Source organism: Oenanthe melanoleuca, chromosome 5 (assembly GCF_029582105.1).
Source record: "Oenanthe melanoleuca isolate GR-GAL-2019-014 chromosome 5, OMel1.0, whole genome shotgun sequence".
In the NCBI taxonomy this organism is placed as follows: Eukaryota; Metazoa; Chordata; class Aves; order Passeriformes; family Muscicapidae; genus Oenanthe; species Oenanthe melanoleuca.
The window spans coordinates 24,841,615-24,860,456 of NC_079339.1; the positions used below are offsets into that span (position 1 = coordinate 24,841,615).

General features: G+C 39.5%; 2 protein-coding genes across 2 annotated transcripts; one reads left to right on the top strand and one right to left on the bottom strand.

Annotated features, from left to right (window-relative positions):
* The first annotated feature begins 57 nt into the window (after window positions 1-57).
* Window positions 58-10,960, top strand: NUSAP1 (nucleolar and spindle associated protein 1). The gene is made up of 12 exons (XM_056492105.1): window positions 58-208; window positions 1,210-1,275; window positions 2,322-2,513; window positions 3,433-3,607; window positions 4,385-4,474; window positions 5,205-5,305; window positions 5,740-5,799; window positions 5,996-6,183; window positions 7,551-7,723; window positions 8,675-8,785; window positions 9,321-9,432; window positions 9,902-10,960. The coding sequence occupies exons 1-12, from the start codon at window positions 116-118 to the stop codon at window positions 9,987-9,989; spliced, it is 1,449 nt and encodes a 482-aa protein (XP_056348080.1). The 5' UTR covers window positions 58-115; the 3' UTR covers window positions 9,990-10,960.
* A 923-nt stretch (window positions 10,961-11,883) lies between these two features.
* On the bottom strand, window positions 11,884-18,819 carry NDUFAF1 (NADH:ubiquinone oxidoreductase complex assembly factor 1). The gene is made up of 5 exons (XM_056492259.1): window positions 18,597-18,819; window positions 16,762-17,372; window positions 14,784-14,969; window positions 13,560-13,634; window positions 11,884-12,291 (listed from the first exon to the last, which is right to left on the bottom strand). The coding sequence occupies exons 2-5, from the start codon at window positions 17,263-17,265 to the stop codon at window positions 12,151-12,153; spliced, it is 906 nt and encodes a 301-aa protein (XP_056348234.1). The 5' UTR covers window positions 17,266-17,372; window positions 18,597-18,819; the 3' UTR covers window positions 11,884-12,150.
* Between the last annotated feature and the right edge of the window lie 23 nt (window positions 18,820-18,842).

Here is an 18,842-nt window from a genome sequence, read left to right on the forward strand (position 1 = left end):
CCCGCCCCTTCCCGCCCCAGCCAATGGGCAGGCGCGGCGGGCCCGTTTGAACGGCGGGGGCGCCCCGGGCTGTGTCGGTTGGCGCGCGGCGGGCGGGCCGGTCGCAGCTGCTGTCATGGCGCTCGCTTCGCTGCAGCCTCTGGAAGCGCTGAAATACGCCGAGCTCCAGCGCATCGCCAAGGCCGCCGGGCTGAGGGCCAACCTTCGGGTGAGGCGGGGCGGCTGCGAGGCAGCGCTGTCCACCGGGTTCTGGGGTGCCCCCGTGCCCGGCCGTGAGCCGAGGGAACGCGGCCTGGCCCTCCCGGGGCGCTCCCTCCCGGTCTGGAGCGGCGGCGGCTGCGCACGGGGCGCCCCGGGGGCTGCGCCGCCGTCCGGGATGCGGGCAGGCGCTCGGTGTCCCCGGGCACCGATGGAGGCGGGCAGGGCTGCCCGCTCCCCTCTGCTCCCCCACGCCGGTCCCCGCGCGGTTTGCCCCGGGGGTGGTTGTGGTTGTTTGTTTGGCTCGGTTTCGTTGTTTTCTTGCGGCTCGGAGTGGGAGGAGCAGCGCCAACAGGGGACCTTGAGGTCGCGGTTAAGGAGCAATGGCAGAAGTCACGCAAACCTTAAAATATGAGAGACCTCATATTGGTCTTGGGTGGGCAAGGCAGCTCCCTGTCCTCACAGCACTGAAGGTTGTTCTGGGAATGTTCGTTTGGGGGTGTCTTGGTTGCTTTTATGCTGACATTTCAACTTAGGTGTTTAAGAATCTTTCATAGCCTGAATCATCGATGGTGTGTTTTCATTGTTAATTTATTACTGTTGTATGTATGCGAGGGGTGAAAATAATGCTTTGCGTGTAGCATGGCAAGACAGAAACAATTGCAGAAATTTGATACGATTTTAATACGAGGTCCAGCTGCACTGTGAGTCTTAAAGCTGTCTCATTCCTTGAACAATTAACCTCCTGGAAAATAGCCCAGGGGAAACCTAGTCAGGGAAATTTTGCCTTTGTGCCTCTGTGGAGAATATGCTACATATTTATCTGTGGCCTTGGGCACTTTGTCTAATTGACTGACTCGAACGATGTCCTAGGTATGCCTTATTCTGCTGGGTGCAGGAAATGTTCTGCTTCTTTGTTGGATTGGTTTATAGGATGTGGGTTGGGCTTATGCAGCTCTTCAATGACTTAATGGACTGTTTGGTTCATGTGTTGTTTTAATTTCTCTTCAGGCAGACAAATTGTTGGAATCATTGAAAAAACACTTTGAAGGGACAAAAGAAGAAAGTGAAAATATGGTAACAGATAATAAATCAGCCGTTGCTTTTAAGAAATGTAAACCTTAATTTGTAACCCATAGATGGGTCATGTGCTCAAGGGTGTTTTTAACCACATGGGAACTGTAATAGAAATACCATTTTCTTCTTAATGCCCTCAGTCTAAAGCACTTATGTACTGACAGAAATAGATATTCTAATGTTAGTTTTGAAGCGGCCTCTATGAGTGAAAGCTGATTTCCTTCCAGCTGCCAAAATTAACTCTGTATTTTTCAGCATCAGTACAAAACTATTCTTTGTGAACAACAGCATTTCATTTTCACTGAACAAATCTTTATTCTTGCTTGTTTGGCTCCAGACACTATTCAGTACCAAATATAAAAATATTTTATTCATTTTGCATGCCTAAATGAAGGGGACTAGATACTAATTGGAAAGTGTTTTGCATCTATTACAATTTACTTCCACTATAAGGCAAACAATACAGTTGTGCTACTTCCTTTTTTTGCCTCTAAGTGTTTTGTTGTTTTCTTTTTAAAGTTTTCTGTAAGCTGAATTATTTTGTTAAGTGTGACAATGCTTTTGAAGCTTTTGATTAAAAGTAATTTGTTATTTGTTTTTTCTAAAATACATCTCCCTTTAAGTGCACCCCTTAAAAATCATCTTTAAAGGTTTGAGGAACTGGTGTAAACCTTGTCAGCTTTTGTAGAATTTTCACAAGCAGGAAAGGAGCCCTGTTTGGTGAAGAGTATTCCACAAATGTGGGAGGGTCATGGCATTATGCAAGTTAGATTTTAAATATAAAATATTAGGCTTTTATAATATTATTAAAATGAAATATGATCAAAGACAATTCCTCTGATTGGTTTAAGTATCCATACAATGAGCTTTGACACTTAGGGGAATCTAGATAGTACCAGTTTATTGATTACTGTGCTGCTACATGGCATGCTATTGTTTATCCTCTATGTGAAATATTTTTTTCAATAATAAAATTGAAACTGTTCCTGGAGTATTTAATTTATATTTGTTGGATATCTTTCAGTTATAGTATTTTTCTGCTACAGGGTCCTGTAAAGAGTGCATCTGCTTCCATTAAATTGGATGAACTGAGCAATCAGGAGGAAATTATGTCTGATTCACTGCATTTTATTACAAAAAGATGTGGTAAAGATAAGAAAATAATCAGAAAAAAGAGGAACTCCCATGAGGAAACTAATGCCAGTGAAGAAAACCCAGTGCTTTCTGATGAGAAACAGGTGATTTGCATTGCATGCTTTTGTGTCCTGTCCTCCCTTCCTCTGAGCATAATTTAAGCACACTTCATTTCTTTTCAATCACCATTTGTAGTTGATATATGTGTGTTTGCGTGTGTGTGTAGACATATAAAAATTCATATGCAAGCATTCTGGTACTGATCCTCTGTATTTTGTAGCACTGACTTTGGTCTATCTATGTGCTATCCTGTAATAAACAGACATTACTTGCTAGTCATCGCTTCAAGAAAATAAGTTCCTCTAAGAAATATACAATTCCAGACACTTTATCTGAGTGTAAGTTACAAGTAAGCAAAAATTATGTACAATTGCCTAAGTTCATATTTTTTTTTGTTATGAGGGTTGTGTGATTGAGGGAGAGGAAGTTTCAAGGTTAGATGGAGGTAGATTTATTTTTGTTTACAAGGAGTAGGTAAACTAAGAACTGTCTGAAAGACTTTTACTGAGGTAGAGGAGAGAAATGATAAAATGAGGAGTGTTAGTCTTTTATTGTTAGAGAATTGTAGAGTATACAAAAATACAACAATAAAAAGTAACATCCCCAGTGAATATATTCTTACTTGCAAATAAATAACTTTTATCTATAAAGGCAATTTTATACTAAAATGTGAGAGCTGTACTTAGCTTTCTAATCTAAGTTTGTGAAGTAACAGGGTAAGTATTTCACAGGGTAATTCCATTTGGACTTTGGAAAATCCCTTGCTCAATTTCCCAATCAAAGTAGAAACAGATATGAGGTTAGAGCACAGTGCTTTAGGCTTTATCCAATCTGATATTGAAAACCCTTGAGGATGAAGGCTGTGCTCCTCTGGGCAATCTGTTCCACTGACTCTCAGAACAACAGCCTTTCTTTATATCCAGCTGGAGCAAACTTGTTCAACAAGGTATGTTTAAATTGCAGGTACATTCTGAAATGAAAGAAAATGAAGTGCCTCAGGATGAGCACAAAAAGGGACAGAAGATTTTACAAAACAAAAACCAAATAACTGAAGAGAGAGCTGCTGAGAATCCAGGGATAGGTACTGGACAGAAGAAAGAAGCAGAGAAGACTTCTACTGAAGGCAGGGGAGAACAATGTAAGTAGAAAATTGGATAAGAGTAACTTCAATTTATGCTACTTAGAATAACCAAAAGATAATTTTATTGTGTCTTCAAAGATTATGGCACATCTGTTGATCAGTACATTGTTTGGGGATACCAGAAGAAAATTGGTCTGGTTTGAGTTTGTATTGCTTGTTTAACATACTGTAACACAAATCCACAAATTCTGCAGGGTAGGAATTTTGCTGGCTTTGACTTCAGAACTCTTAGTGAAGGAGTTCTCAGAGATCTAAGTGTATTTGAATTTTACACTTCCAAAAGGATCAGTGTCTTTTAGAATACCCTTAAGGTCTTATTTGGCATCTAAGAGGTGGCAAGAAAGGGAGGACTTGCTTCCTCATTTTTCATTTATCTATTTCTATAGGTGAACAGTCTTAACTTTTTCTTTCCAGGAGTAAAATTAGCAGGAAAGAATATAGAATCCTTTATCATTTGTTTGAACTACCTAAAAGTATCTGAATGTATTCCACTGGATCACTTTTTCATCAGGTGGCATTTTTAGTCCTGGATTTATGCTAGGCTTGTAGTTTGATATATTATTATATTAAGATATTATTACTGACAAACCAATTAAGATACTTTTCAGAGACTTAGAACATACCTATACCAGGTTTTATTTCTCAAAACCTACACTCACTTTGAGGAGAAAGTTTTGTTTTGAAACAAACTTGGAACAATAGTTAAAACTTCTGTGATTACTTTAAATAATCTTCCAGGAGTTGTAATGATTTTGTCTAATCTTACTGTACCAGGTAATGCTCATCCTGCAGGAGGGAAGATCCCTTTGTACGTAGGTCATGCATCTAGGTCTGCAAAAAAGGGAATGACAGCTACTACACCAAGTAAGAAAACCTATCATCTGTAGAAAGAGATGCTTTCACTCTGTGTAAAGAGAGACTTGACTTAGTTTTTTATAACTCAAATTTCTATTTCTGCTTAAATAAATGAATAGTCTCTTTAAAAAGCAAGCAAACAAAACAGATTTCCCAAATGTTACATTTCAAGGTACTTATTCCAGCTTGTAAATTCATAGTAATAAATGACTGGCATGTATGTTAAACTGGTTTACTAGTGACTTTTCAATACAATACAATTGATGATTTTCAAAGAATAGGAACACATACATGCTATTACTCCTGCTTATTTAGTTTTCACTTTAGAAATACTATGGTTGTGCTGTACTATTATACATTAGTATATGTTCAGTATATACTATAGCATACATTAGCTCATGTTCATCAATTCTTAAAATGTGTTAAATCATCTCAAATGTAGAAGAGATATAATCTTTAAGTACAGATTTTGGGGGTTGGGTTAGATGATCTTTAAAGGACCCTTCCAACCCAAACCATGATTCTATAGTTCTCCAGATTATCAGGCAAACGAGCCATGCAGCTGCTGAAATAGATTCTTTTGGTGCTATTTGGTCAGCTGGATCTACAGCCTTTAAATGAAGGGATGTGTTGGCTGCTTTGAGGCCATAACAATAGATGTCACAAAATTCTCCTAGCAAGTACTAAACTTCCTTAGAACCATATCAGATCTGTGAATTTTATCTTTGGAACTTCTTAGATTTTAAAAAGATGCACGAGGCTCAGTTCAAGAAAATGGAATCTATTGCTGACTACGTTGAGAGGAAAAAAAAACTGAATGAAAATTGCAGTGCAGTCAAGGTAAGAGATAACACAGGAAGTTACCCATTGGTGGCATATTCATATATTTCCAGGTCCTTTCTGTAAAAGTCCTACCAGGTCTCTTTAGATCTTTTGTGTCTGACCTATCATCACCTCGTGGCTGCATATGATTCTCCTTAAAAATAGATGCAGTGTGTGCTGTCCTCAGTTCTCGTATTTCACCCTCACATGGGTGAAAGCTGCTGACAGGGACTCTCAAAGTGCAGTAGAGCCTAAAAACAAGTGACAGTAACGTATCAGTGGATGTATGAATGAATATGTCAGTGGCCTTAGAATTGTTCAGGTCAGTTACTCTAGCACTGACAGGTCCATATCAAACAGTAACAATGAATGAAACTTCTGAATACTACATTTATTTTTTTTAATGACATATATTGTATCAATGTATACTTCAGACAAATTTCTATTTGCAGGTGCTGACCAGAAAATCAAATACCTTAAGAGCATCAGAAAAAGACACTCAACATTCTAAGGTATGTGTTGTCAGGTCAATTTAATAATAATAAAAATACTTACATTTAAAATATACTTTTAAAGAGAAAAAAAAAAAGGAAGAAAACTGAAGAGGCCATTGTGCTTCTAATTCACTGTGTATTTTCTCTTCCTCTTTGCTGCTTTGTAGATGAATTGTGAGTAGAGTCTGGTAACCCAGAATTTGCTTTTCCCTAGAAACAATCCAGTGGCAAAAGATTTTTATTCAGCCCAAATCCAGAAAGAGGCAGATTCTCCAACATTGCCACTCCTAGTAACCTCCGGCGCTCACCACGCAATTCTCTGAACGCTGCTAATCGGAGCATTTTATCCCAGAAATCTTCATTTCATCCTTCTGTACTTTCAACATCAAAAATGAATGTCAGGTAAAAAGAACAAACCAAAGCTACCAGCAAGCCATTTGATAGGATACACATGAAATAATCAACACTGACTGTGATTTTGCTGCATTATTTCTCTTCCAAACATGAACTATGCAAGACTAATTCTGATTACTAACTTTCAGCCGGGCTTTGTGGGTGGTTTAAGCCTCACTGTTCTGTTACTGTCTTCATTCTTCATTTTTGTCTGTTAGAATAATCCATCTCAGATCCTGGCTTTAATTTTGCTAAAGATAAATTATGCAAAGTCAAGCAAATTAGTTTTCTTCTGTTACTGTGTTAGGTTTTCTATTTTGCCAGGCAACCTAATGGTTTTTGTTTTATCTGAATTAATTTATCTGTAAATTCTTTTATTCAGAACTCTCTTCAGTATTCCAGGTGAGTCTTGCAATGCTTTTTTGGTACTTTATTCCTTTTGTCCTCTGCTTCTCCCCTTCAGTGTCACAGCAGGGGTCCTCTCATGATTGACTATAAGCAGACCATTTCTAGGAGAAGGGAAGCAAGTTGGCACCAGAAGTCATGAGGAATTGCTAAATGAATGGACTCGTACTCAGTGCTATTTATTATACCTTGTCTCATTTCCTTTTAGAATGTCATGTGTCTGTCATCATTCCTCCACAGTAATCTAATTCTCTATTAGTGTTAATACTTCATGAGCCTCTGTTATCAGTATGTTTTATTCGCTTCTTAATAATTTCCCTAAAGTCTTGATTAAGAAACATTTTAAAAGAAGGAATTGAAAGGACATCTCCTATTGTATTATATTGATAAATATCCTTTTGCTTGGATTTCTAGTGAAAGCCTTTATTTTTACTGTTTCTTTTTTGATTTCTAACTATTATATTAATTTTTACTTTAATTATTTTCCTAAACTTTCCACAGAGACTGAAGTTCTGATTAGACATTCTCCCTTTGCTAACAATACATGGTTGTTTGCAGACCTTGGTTGTGTTACTTTCTCTGATGACCTTCACTTTTCAACTTTTGCATGCCAGGATCATGGCTGCTGGGGCTTTTTTTGTCCCTGACTAAAGTGTGTGTGGGATTGTTTTTAAGTCCAGAACTTTTCATATTGGTGTCTGATAATGTATAATTATGTGACTTCAGAATGCAGGTCTTCTGCTGTTCAAAGGTCAAAATCAGATGTCAGTGAATAAATCTACTAGCTTATTGCATCCAAATATATTTGCTTTTCAAAACAGCAAGAAGGTCAGTTCTTTGTAGTTTCTAATATTAGTTACTGCTATTGACACTGGCTTGAAACTTGGTATGTTATACCAGCAAGGTATTTTAGTACAGTTTTTGTATGAGCTGTGAACATCTTTCACACAGTAAGTCTTTCTGCCTTTCAGGTTCTCAGAAGCCACAAAAGATAATGAGCACAAGCGCTCCCTTACCAAGACTCCATCTAGAATGTCTCCATACACAGAGATCTGTACACCTGACACTCAAAAGAGCTGCAAACTAAGAAGTCAGAAGAACAGTAAGGGAAATGCAAGAAATAATGATCTGACTGCAGCAAAGGGTAAAGTGGATGATGACTATTTGGCTCTTTCAGATTTTGTCTTAATGAATTACTATACAAATTTTTAACAACCAAATGTCATGTAGACCCAGGTTTTAATTTAATTCTCTAATCTATGACTGGTTCTCCAGAAACTGCAGAATCAGTAATTTGTTACCTTTGTTTTCCAGTGGTTTGACTAAAATGTTTAGATGCCATGACTGAAACATATGATACCTAGATACCTACAGAAAAGAGGATAGAAAATCTTCTAGACCTTAAGGACTACCTAGCAAAAGATTCATACAGCAGATACAGGGACACTCTGTTTGCACAGAGAGGAATTCCTGACACCTTTTCAGAGGTCTCATTCTCCTTGTAGGGTTAGCATGCATCAGGCTTCTTCTAGCTGTGCTTTAGGACAACCAGTTATCAGCATCAGCACCCTGATCAACTCAGGACCTAAAATTAAGAAAAATCGGAAATCTTCTGATTGCTAACAATCTCTGCAGCAGCACAGCTCTGCTGTCATTGACACCCTTAGCATCACAGGAATATTTGCACAGGTCAAGAACCCAGAGCTTCCTGGTTTACTCTATAATACTGATGTTTCTACGGGGCAAGCAAAGTTCCATGCTGATCTGAAGCTGGCCTGTTCCAAAAGAATGCTTCTTTAACATGAAAAAACACTTAGTTCCAAAGAAGCACAGAAGAAACACAATTAGCCTTGAAGGACTAGAAAAACACATGGAGCTGTATGTGTTCTCTGATAGTATAATCATAAATAAAGGGCCAGTACTCTACAATTCCTGCCTTCCCTATTTCAAGGGAGCTGTGTTTGTGCAATTTTATCTCTAGGGGTAGCAGCGGGGGCATTTAATGGCTCTTTGGTCTTGATAATTGTAGTGTGGTCTTCCTGTGTACATTGATGCTCTTGCTACTCTAATTATGATATCTTGATGCTTTTCATAGTTCTTACCCCCTTCAAATTTGGAACTCAATCTGTGGAACCCACGAGTGGAAAGAAGACATTTGATCTCAAAGCAAGTCTTTCTCGGCCCCTTCGGTATCAGCCACACAAAGGTACCGTGACTCTGCAGTGTGTGGTGGTCACACCCCTCAGACTCAGCTGCTCCTACAGGGCTGCTTTGATACAAACACTGAGAGCAAAGTTTACAGTCTCTTTCCCTGTCCCTTTTCCTTTCTCTCTGGGTTCCCATGCAGTCTGATGTTAAATTTCTTCATAACATATGCTTTAAGAGCCTCCCTACCAAAGATGAGGATTTTATGACCAAAAGCCCATAAATACAAGAATAAATATCCTTGTATTCCACTGAATAGATGTATGTAACAGTAAATATGAAATATTCCTTACACAATCTCATGTGAGAAGCTGAACTTTGCATGGTGAGAGCTACTTCCAAGTACAGTCACCTGTTACTTACAGACCTACTTGTAGGGAATGGGCTGGTGAAATTGATCATACAGCTTAAAGAAGCATTTCCTCTTCGAGACACCCAGCAAGAAACAGGCTAGCTAGGATAAAGTAATTATAATAAGTTAAGCACACAATTACTAAGCTATTAAACTAGTCTCTCTTTTTGCCCCTAAATTGTAGGACGACTAAAACCATGGGGAGAATTTAAGGAAAATGCTGTTCTCAGTAGGTGTGGTGGCAGCAACACCTGTTCACACAAGAAAGATTACAAACAGCCACATCTCCAGACAAGGTTAGTACACCACTTGTCTTTTTATACATAGCGTTATTCAAAATAATATGATGATTCATTCTTCTTAGGCTTTAAATGTAGTTTAGGAAAGAATACTTTTGTATTAAAGCCATTCTTCCTTCCAATGACTGTTCAACTTCAGGAAAGCTAACAAAAGGCTGCCTGAATTTATTAGACTTCTTTTCCATGAACAGTATTGGTTCCAGAGTTTGGAGATTTACCTTCATCTTGGGAGAAGCTGTCAATATTGACATGCTGTTACCTAGAGTGCTAGACTTGCATGTCTGAGCAGAAGTATTTGCCTGAATTTTTGGCTTTGGTCCATAACAGTGCTGTTATCCCTGCCTATGGTGGCAGAGGCAGCACACTGATTAAACTTGTGTTAGGCTGTGATCAGCTTCAGATTCCTTTGGTTGTTTGTCTCTACCTTCAATGAAACTTGACATAGTATCTTTTTTTCCCCCTCCAGGGAAGACAGGCGTGAGTCACTTGAGCAGGACAGAAAGAAGAAAAGGGCTGGTGCTCTTGGAAAACGTAGAGGCCTCTCTGCGTGTTAGGACAAATAAGATGTATCTAAGGCATCACTGTAAATACTGCCCCTGTCGTGTAAAGGCTTGTGCTGTCTGTGCATGGTTCAGGTTGCTTTTAGCTAGTGGAATCTAGAGAGCAATTTATGAGACCTTGCAATGTGCTCTACACATAATGTTTCTGTGATCAACTTCTCCACTGAGATGAGACTTCTAAACTTTTAGGGGCTTAGAACTCTCTTGTTGCTTCATAATGTTTTCATTTAACTTTCTTGACTAAAAGATGTTAAAGAAAATGTAAGTAAAAAAAGGATGCTCAAAAAGCCTCCTTACAACTTAGGACAGACATGCATCAGAATGCACCTGTTGTGTGCTAGAATGCAGGCTTTAGATAGCAAGCTTCAAAATGTTCCACAGTGTTCAAAATGACAAGAGTTGGAAGTACCTGCTTGCCCTATTCTCCAGATTGATCCTTATATTCTCTATGTTACAGCAATTATTCAGCATTACTATTTCATAACCATGCAATTAGAAGGGAATTTCAAAGAGAAGAAAAAATATGCAAGCTCTCTGGCAAACTAATGTATAACATAATTGTAAACTACCTTTTTGAAAAAAGTCACAACTGAATTTACAAATTACCAACAGAATGTTATAAACAGTTAAAGTTTTGTTCCTTTTTATGGTAAATAGATGTTAAAATTCTCGTGCTTTTCATCTCTAAGATGCTTAAAAGAGGTTGTAATTGTGTTGAGGTACATTCAATACCTTGGTTTTAAAAGTAGTTGTTATTTTTACGTTTAAAAAATAGATAGAAAAGTTGTCTGGATTTGTTAGGGACAGAAGTAGAAATGTAATCTAGCAGCTGTAATCTCAGCTGTTGAGCAAGTAAATGTTTCACTGAATTTAATGTCCCATCAGATATGTGTTGCAATGTCAAGAAAAAGCAATTTTTTTTATACATTTAATGGGGGAAATAAATATTTTGTATATGTCCTGTTTATCAGTGGCTCTATCATTTAGTGTACTATATACAACTGCTTCCTTACTGTGGCAGTGGTTTTTTTCACACTTGTATTAACTGATGTGTTTTCCTCACCAACTCACCTGTCTCTCACTCCATGAAAAATGTTTGCTTTGGTATCTTTAGAAACAATAACCCTCATCCTTCTTCTACAATTAAGCTGTTGAATTCTGTGCAAAAGGAAAATGATAGATCCTGATTCAGCTTGCTTCATTGTGTTCTCTTCCATATAAAATACAGGTACATTTAATATTTCTAAAGTGTACTTAAACAAGGTCACTGTGGAAGTCAGTGTTTTGTTTACTTAAATTTATGACAGTTGAAACACATACTTAACTACTCAGCATTTGCTTTGTAATCTTGAATTACTGAAAACTGGTTTTTGCTGAAAAAGGGAGGTATTGAGGTTCTGTGCCACCAGTTGAGGCTGTGAACTCAGCTGAGTTTGGCTAACTGCACACAGCAAAAGTGGGATCTGCTCTGCCCTGTAATGGTGCTAAGTAAGCCAAGCTGTGCCTCAGGGAGCAGAAAGAGCTAGGGCTTTTCTCCCATCCCTCCTTTGGAGCATTACTTCTTTCCAGCCTTGGCTCTACAACAGTGTAGGATTATTCTCAACAGCTCTAAAGGAAAAGTTAAGCCTGTTGCATAGCTCTTGTTTCCATCTTGGCAGTGGCAGCTTTTTCTTTTTTTAGCTATCTAAGAGAGCCAAAGGTTGAAATACTTCTGCCTTTTCCCCTTCTGGTGCTGCTCTTAGTAAATTGCAGTAGCTGAGTCATGCTTAAGCACCAGTCCTCAGAGTATTAATCCTCATAGCTTTTTCAGTTTAAAACTAGCAGATGTGTTTTGCAACTGTCAACAAACCACATAACATAGAAAATGAAGGAGCTGGACAAAAAAAAAGAACAAACTCATTAAATACTTTATTTCAGTAAAGGTCAAGACAGAAGCCAAAACTTACCCAGGGAAGAGCTACTACTGCAGTCCATCTATGTACAGTCCCTTCAGGATATTCTGTATTTGGGAGTTTAAAGATGACAGTGGTGTCACACTTCATATATTTATCTCTTTAATGTTTACATAGGCTTTTCAAGTTGTTAAAAGCCCTATTAAGCCCTATCAAAATAAACCAAATATCTGAAGAATTTTCCAAAGGACACCAGCCCAAACTTAGACTGGAGTGTTCTTGTCGTAAGTTTCATAGGCAAACTCTTCTCTATGAGCTCTGTCATTTAGCAGACCAATAAAATCGATCTCCAGCTGGAATGGGCCATCTACTTTATCTCCAATGGTGAATCCAAGGGTTCTAACCTAATTTAAACACACAGAGGATAGAACAACATTTATAACATTACAATCAAACTCACAATTGTATCTCTTACTTCTGTATTTTACACAGCCATCACAGCCATCCTCTTTAAACTAGCATTTGTTCAAAATGCAGCAGCATTTTCTAAGGCTTCAACATTTCACTACCTCATTTCCAATACAGACCCCAGTGGGAATTGACTCCACATTTGCCTTTTTACCATTGTGCTAAGAAACCCTTCATTTAAAATGGCCCAAGCCTAAAGCAACAGTTACTTTTATCCTTCATGGTTTGTGTACAGCCACTTTCACCACAGTTAGGTTTCTAAACATGTTTTCATAAAACCACAATTCTTTCATGAATAGGAAAAGCTAAGATGTAATTAAGGATGGAAGGGATCATTCTAGATCAAGTGATACACCATCTACTCTGTGAAAATGCCAAACCAGACATTTTAGAACCTAATTTTAAGCTGGCATGAAACTTAATTACTGAATTTAATAGTAAGACAAGGTTCTTAGCCACTGTTTTCCAATTAGAATAATGTTCTCAAATATAAGAACAAATCTGCATCCCCCAGGTGTGCTTTCTGTGAGCCTGTAGCTTGCCCAAATGTTGCCTCAGCTCTCTCTGCTCTCAAGAATCTATTCTTTTGCAAGCCCTAGATACATTGACTATTTCCTGCCTTTTTTTTTTTTCCTATTTAACAATTATTTTCTGCCTTTCCAGATCCCTAAGTAAATATACATTAGTATCACAAGGGCCATTCATTTAAGAGTTGGACCTGATGGTCCCTGTGGTCCCTTCCAACTCTAAATATTCTGTGTGTGACCAAGATATATTATTAGGATTTCTTAAACTACCTTCACACTACTTCCCTGATTTTTGGCTTTCTTTAAAATACGTCTGTAAAATTACACTGCAAATACATAATTTTTACTGTCAAATGCTACACATCAAATAACCTTTAACAAAGCTTCAGTGGAGGATACTTAGATCAAGTATTGATTTGTCCCTTTAACTTCTAGTAAATATTTTTAAATACCTCATATACAACTTTATGTTTTCATTTACCACACATGAGAATAAGTGCCTTGTAACATGAAAAGGCCCTTCAATTTCAAATTCACAAACATTAGAGAATTTGTAAGTTATCTATATCAGTCCAATATCATCTTGAAGGAAATTTTGAATTTCTTACAGAGCAATTGTGTGTTCCTTATACTGCCTTTTCAAATGAAATTTCAAATAAATCCTCCAGAAAACTTGCCTTGTCTAACCAGACAGGATGCTGGTTATCCTGGATTCTTCCCCGACTGGAGAGAAAGAATTTGGAGAATGGAATCTGACATAAATAAAACAAAATCAGACTTTAGTGTCACCAGTATATAAAATAGAAACTTAGGGAAAAGAAAATAACATGTTTTAGTAAAGTAACACTCAGCTATATCTGGTACTGGCATTAGTTGGGTACATAAAACTGGCACAAAGAAATGTGCCATATTAACCCTTTCAGCTGGCCAGTCACAGCCAGCTCCAGGCCCACCCTGTCCTGTGGTGGCCGTAGCCATCACACAGGAGCACTGCCCTGTCAGGACACAATGAAAGGCTGCAGCACAGAAGGTGGCTGTTTACATCGAGTATCTCCTTCCAACATGAAAACATAAACCAGAAATTACTGCAAAATCTAGCATGGGCACATACTGACAGCTCGTCTGCACCATGCTGTGCATTTCACAGTGCAAACTTTGTACTCTGCCATCAGCATCTCTAGCAAAGCACTTCAGGATAATATAAAAATTTCTCTGAAAGTATTGGGAGCAAGAAAGCAGGGCTGGCTGGTGGCTGGTGAGGGCGAGAGGAAAACATCCAAGCCAGCAATGACTCTTTATTCCCACATGACTGGACAACGGTGTCATGGAGCACTCAACACCAATTCATAAGGATGTGCAAACCTCCCTGTCATTATCAGACAATTACAAAAGGTCTCCAAGTTGAACCAGAAAAGAGCCACAACTCACACTTCTTAAAAATGTTATTTTGTGTTCAGAGTCAAGGGTCACAAATGACAAAATCCCAACTCTTGAGTCTGACTGACTCCAGAGAGGCTGCAAGTTAAGCAAATCCTGTTGTATGGAATAAATCCTACATCAGCCTACATCCATTTGTATTACAGATAAAATGGTTATCAGAGAAAATATTCCAGGCCCACTAAGTTTCAATTGCTGTATCTATCCTATTACTCCAGTAGGAGCCAACAGTAGGCATTCAGAGGAACATATGGTGGATCAATTCTTTAATACAATTGAAACAGTGTGCCCTCCTCCATCCAGTTTTGGGAACTCTCAAGCCAAAGGCACATGTCTATTGTATAATGAAAACGTCGAGTGGACAGCAATATAAACAAACTGTGAATGTTGAAAGAATTCCCCTTCCCATGTTTTGGCCAGGATCTCAAGGCAGTCTTGTCAGTTTGAAAGATTCATTCACTTACCTGTATCTCCTCCCAGTATGGGCCTCCTCGGGTGAACATGAAGTAGGTGTAGAGGTCATCCTTTTGATGAGAGAAGTAAGGGTCTGTATAAATGTTTACCATCCAGGGTCTGCCATCACCACGGACACGTAAATACAGACTGTTGAAGTTTGACCAGTCATAATACTTCTTCCTCTTAAAAGATCCCTACAAAATATTGATAAATAGAATTATTCCTCCTTAATAAAGGGACACTTTCATTATGAGGAACAGACAATTGTTGCTTTGATCACTACCCTTGCTATTATGTCAGACAGTATTTACTGTAACACAGTGAACACAGCTAATCTGTCACCACCCTGGCTACTGAGCTCACTGACTTTCCTTCAGCACCATATCAGAGACCACAAATTGCAATATTGCCACTCTGAGGATTCACATTTTCATTATAAGCCACAATCTTGTAACTATCAGAAATGAGACTTCCTTCCTAGGACTGAATTCCCTACCAGCCAAGTACATAAATGCTACAGTGATAGATCAGCACTTCCATAGTTCACTAAGTTTTATATTCTGTGGTCAGTTCTAGGTAATTCAGAAGTGATAACAGGAAACTGAAGCAGTAAAATAATCTACCCCTTTCTAATTGAAGACTAATGAACACTGGCAGCATTCAATGTTTTCCAACTTTTTTTTTTATTGACTGTGTAAAGTATTTATAAATATTTTATTTATATAAGACTGCAAGCATGTCTAACTCTTTAATGCATTTTTTCCCAAAGATCTGAAAAATCCTGATGTTGTCATTTGTATGATGGCATATCCAAGAATCCTCAGAGAGCTACACCGAGGTCACTTGGAGCAATGAGAGGCAGGGTTATTCTCAGCCAGAATTGCCAATAAGTCAAAAATAGCGCCATAATTTTTATTTTCCCTTTTATTTTACAGCACTACTATGTTTACCTATCAGCTATCATTCTACCAACTCATCTTGTAGGTAACAGAATAAGTAGACTATGAAAATATAAATTTAAGGCCTGCAGCCACTTTATTTTATGGGCTTAACGATTTTGACCTTTCTACTTATTTGATACACTCCACTACTTCAGAATTAGGAGGTCAAAGTTTGAGTCACATTTGCACAAGTCAGTAGCAGCCCTGAGAGTTTAACTCAGACAAGACTCCACTTGTTCCACTCATCTGATCCAATGTCACCATTTTAATCTGTGTTCATATGTCTCTCATTTACCCATTGAGTTTGCTTACTCATATTCTCTGCTCCCCGTGATTCCGGCCCAGAAACGATTTCACCTGAGTACTTGTGCCAAAACACAAACAAGAGAACACATTAAATATTTAAGGATTTTATTCAGTGTGTGAAAATGTTTCTTTCCTTTTAAAGGTGCTTAGAAATAAGGGATGAAATAACCATAATAAGCACACACACTTCTGGTCCTACTTTGCTCAATTCTGAGCTATCAAAGATTTGGGTCTTGTTCTTTCTGATGTACAGGAGGAGGCAGACCTTTTAAAAAGCACATTTCAAAGCATTATTTTCTGTTGCCATGAGAAAATTAGTTCATTCACCCTAACCAAGTCTGATGAACAGACCAAGTTAAAGCACAGAAAATTCCTACTTATGACACATTCAATTAACTTCAAATTTAGAAAGATATCTATTCTAATCCTACCAATATGGATATAAAGATTCATTCCAGACCCTTCATTTGCAAGGATGCTGCAAACAAGTCTATCTATTGTACATTAGGTAAATGATCAAATATGTATTATTCCTTTTCGAAGAAAGGAAAACAAAATCAAAGAAAAAATTTCAGTTCCTTCCAAGTCAAATCAGGCACAGCAGCAATTACATCTCTGAGAGAAAATGTAGTCCTGAAAGTGATCAGCAGTAAAGAGCAGGCCACCTGCTGTCACTGGGATTCCACAAACACCCTCAGACTCAGTAACAGAAGCTGTGCAAACACAGACCTGTACTTACCACTGCTGGTCTGGATCTCATACTGCAATATCCACTGTATTGTGTCTCCCCATCACGAGGTACTTCTGTATTGAGGGTTCCATACAGCAGAGCAGCCTGGTTATTCCTGCCCAACTTGATGTAAACCTTACTTTTCCCTCCAATCTCCACATCAGAGGAAACAACCCATTTATTTAAATCTTCTTGGCTCCTAAATTGCCACAACACTCTTGTTTGTTCCAACAAGTGCTGACTTACAGAATGGCCTCCAGGTCCTTTTAAGTAATCTTGGGTTTCCTTCTTCAGCAAGCTCAGCTGAGTCTTTAGGTGATCAATGCCCTTCTTAAAGCTGAAATCAGCATTCTGCCAAGACGGTTTTTTCTCAGGCTCTGCCCCTGGCCTCCTGTAGCTGCTGTACAATTTTGAATTGCCAAGGAGAGGTCCAAGTAAGGAGAGCAAAACTTTGTGCCTGCCGCATCCACTGTGGAAGGAAGCACCGTTCAGCAGCATCACAGCCAGAGCCATACCAGAAACTTGAAGAATTCACGTCCAATAAGGCAATTAACGGATTGAAAGTTAATTTAACATAATTCAGAGCTGTCTTACTGTAGTTACTGTAGTTGATCTTCACCCTTTAATGAAAAAGAAAAAAGGTTACAAAAATTACATATGAGATGCTTGTGAAACTAACTTTTATAACTGATATTAGCTAGAAATCCAAGTCATTGGAAAACAGAATAAAGAACAACATCCAGAATGACAATTCCCCAGAGCTCAGATTTACTTATTGACTTCCACCCCATGCTTTCCCCTCTCCCCATGGTGTGAAATCCCCATGCAGATAAGAAAACCCAAGTAAACTACTTCAAATAAAAATGCAAATAGAAAAGAAAGCCCATTTCTCTTCTTGCTTCCACTGTAAATAAGCTTAGGGGTTAACACCAGCAAAAACAAGGCGACAGCCGTATAACTAAAAAGTTTTATTCCCTGCATGAAAATCACAAATTCACCACAGGCAGATGCTGCTGCCACACAGACAAAAATTACAATCTCATCTGACACAGATGACCAAACTTTTCAAATATGAAGTCCTGCAGCAGCCATACCACATTTCTCTTCCAAGACATCCCCAATATACCAGTTTTAGGATTACAGAGACATTTGCAAAGACCAAAACGTTTAACATGCAAGACTGCAATTCAATAGGGGTTTTTAAATAAGGCTTCAGGAAAACTGCTCAATGCTCTGTACGGAAGTTATTTTCTCTGACTTGTAAAATTAGACAGGGGTTCGTTTATTTTTTTCGTGCCACAGAACAAAACGAAAAATTATGTCATGTGCATTCAACTTCTCTGAGCTTTAAAGAACGGAGTCAGCCATCCCACTCATATCCTCTATATGTCACTCACCTTCCTTTACTCCCTGTAAAATTCACTACTGTTATTCTCACACTCTAATTAAGTTTTGTCTAAAGCTACACTGAAGAAATTCACATTTTGCTTTATCGTGCACTTCACAAGATCGGAGGCAAGTTGGCGATCAAGAAACCGTGTATCCTTATCGCTTGACCCGAGAACGAGCAGAGAATGGAGAATTTGGGTACATTCTCCTCCAGCCCGGTCTTTGTCCGTCGGCAAGGCTCCAGCAGCCCGTCGGTGCAGCGCCAGCCCGGTGCACGGCCCGGCAGCTTCTGCCGCGGCCTGGCCAGCGGGCCCGGCTCCCGCCCGCACGCCTGGGCCCGGCGGGCAGAGCCAGGCCAGGACGCGGCGGTGGCGGCCGAACCCCTTTCCCGCAGAGCGGCCGCCTCGCCGCTCCTGCTCCGTGACCGGCAGAGCCCGGAGCCCACCCCGCCTCACCTTGCCGCCGCCGGGTCCGCCGCGTCGGGCCGGCCAAGGAACGCGCACCGCACGGCACCGCACCGCACCGCACCGCTGCGCTCCCGTTCCGCCGGCAGCGATGGCAGCGGCCGAGGCGCGACCCTCGGAGTGCGCGGAGCTCCGGGCGCCGCGGGAGCGGCCGCGGGGACAGCGCGCGGCTCCGTGAGGGGACAGCGGCGGCCCCGCCCTCGCCCCGCCCCGCGCGCCGCGCATGCGCGGTGCCCT

What these genes read in the sequence shown, in the direction of transcription:
- NUSAP1 (XM_056492105.1), top strand. Translation starts at nt 116, where the DNA reads ATGGCGCTCGCTTCGCTGCAGCCTCTGGAAGCGCTGAAATACGCCGAG. An exon ending in AAAATTGCAGTGCAGTCAAG is followed by an intron (nt 5,306 to 5,739) that starts GTAAGAGATAAC and finishes TTCTATTTGCAG; the next exon opens with GTGCTGACCAGAAAATCAAA. An exon ending in CAGCCACATCTCCAGACAAG is followed by an intron (nt 9,433 to 9,901) that starts GTTAGTACACCA and finishes TTCCCCCTCCAG; the next exon opens with GGAAGACAGGCGTGAGTCAC.
- NDUFAF1 (XM_056492259.1), bottom strand. Translation starts at nt 17,265, where the DNA reads ATGGCTCTGGCTGTGATGCTGCTGAACGGTGCTTCCTTCCACAGTGGA. An exon ending in TGAGATCCAGACCAGCAGTG is followed by an intron (nt 14,970 to 16,761) that starts GTAAGTACAGGT and finishes AATATTTTGTAG; the next exon opens with GGATCTTTTAAGAGGAAGAA. An exon ending in CATACTGGGAGGAGATACAG is followed by an intron (nt 13,635 to 14,783) that starts GTAAGTGAATGA and finishes TATTTATGTCAG; the next exon opens with ATTCCATTCTCCAAATTCTT.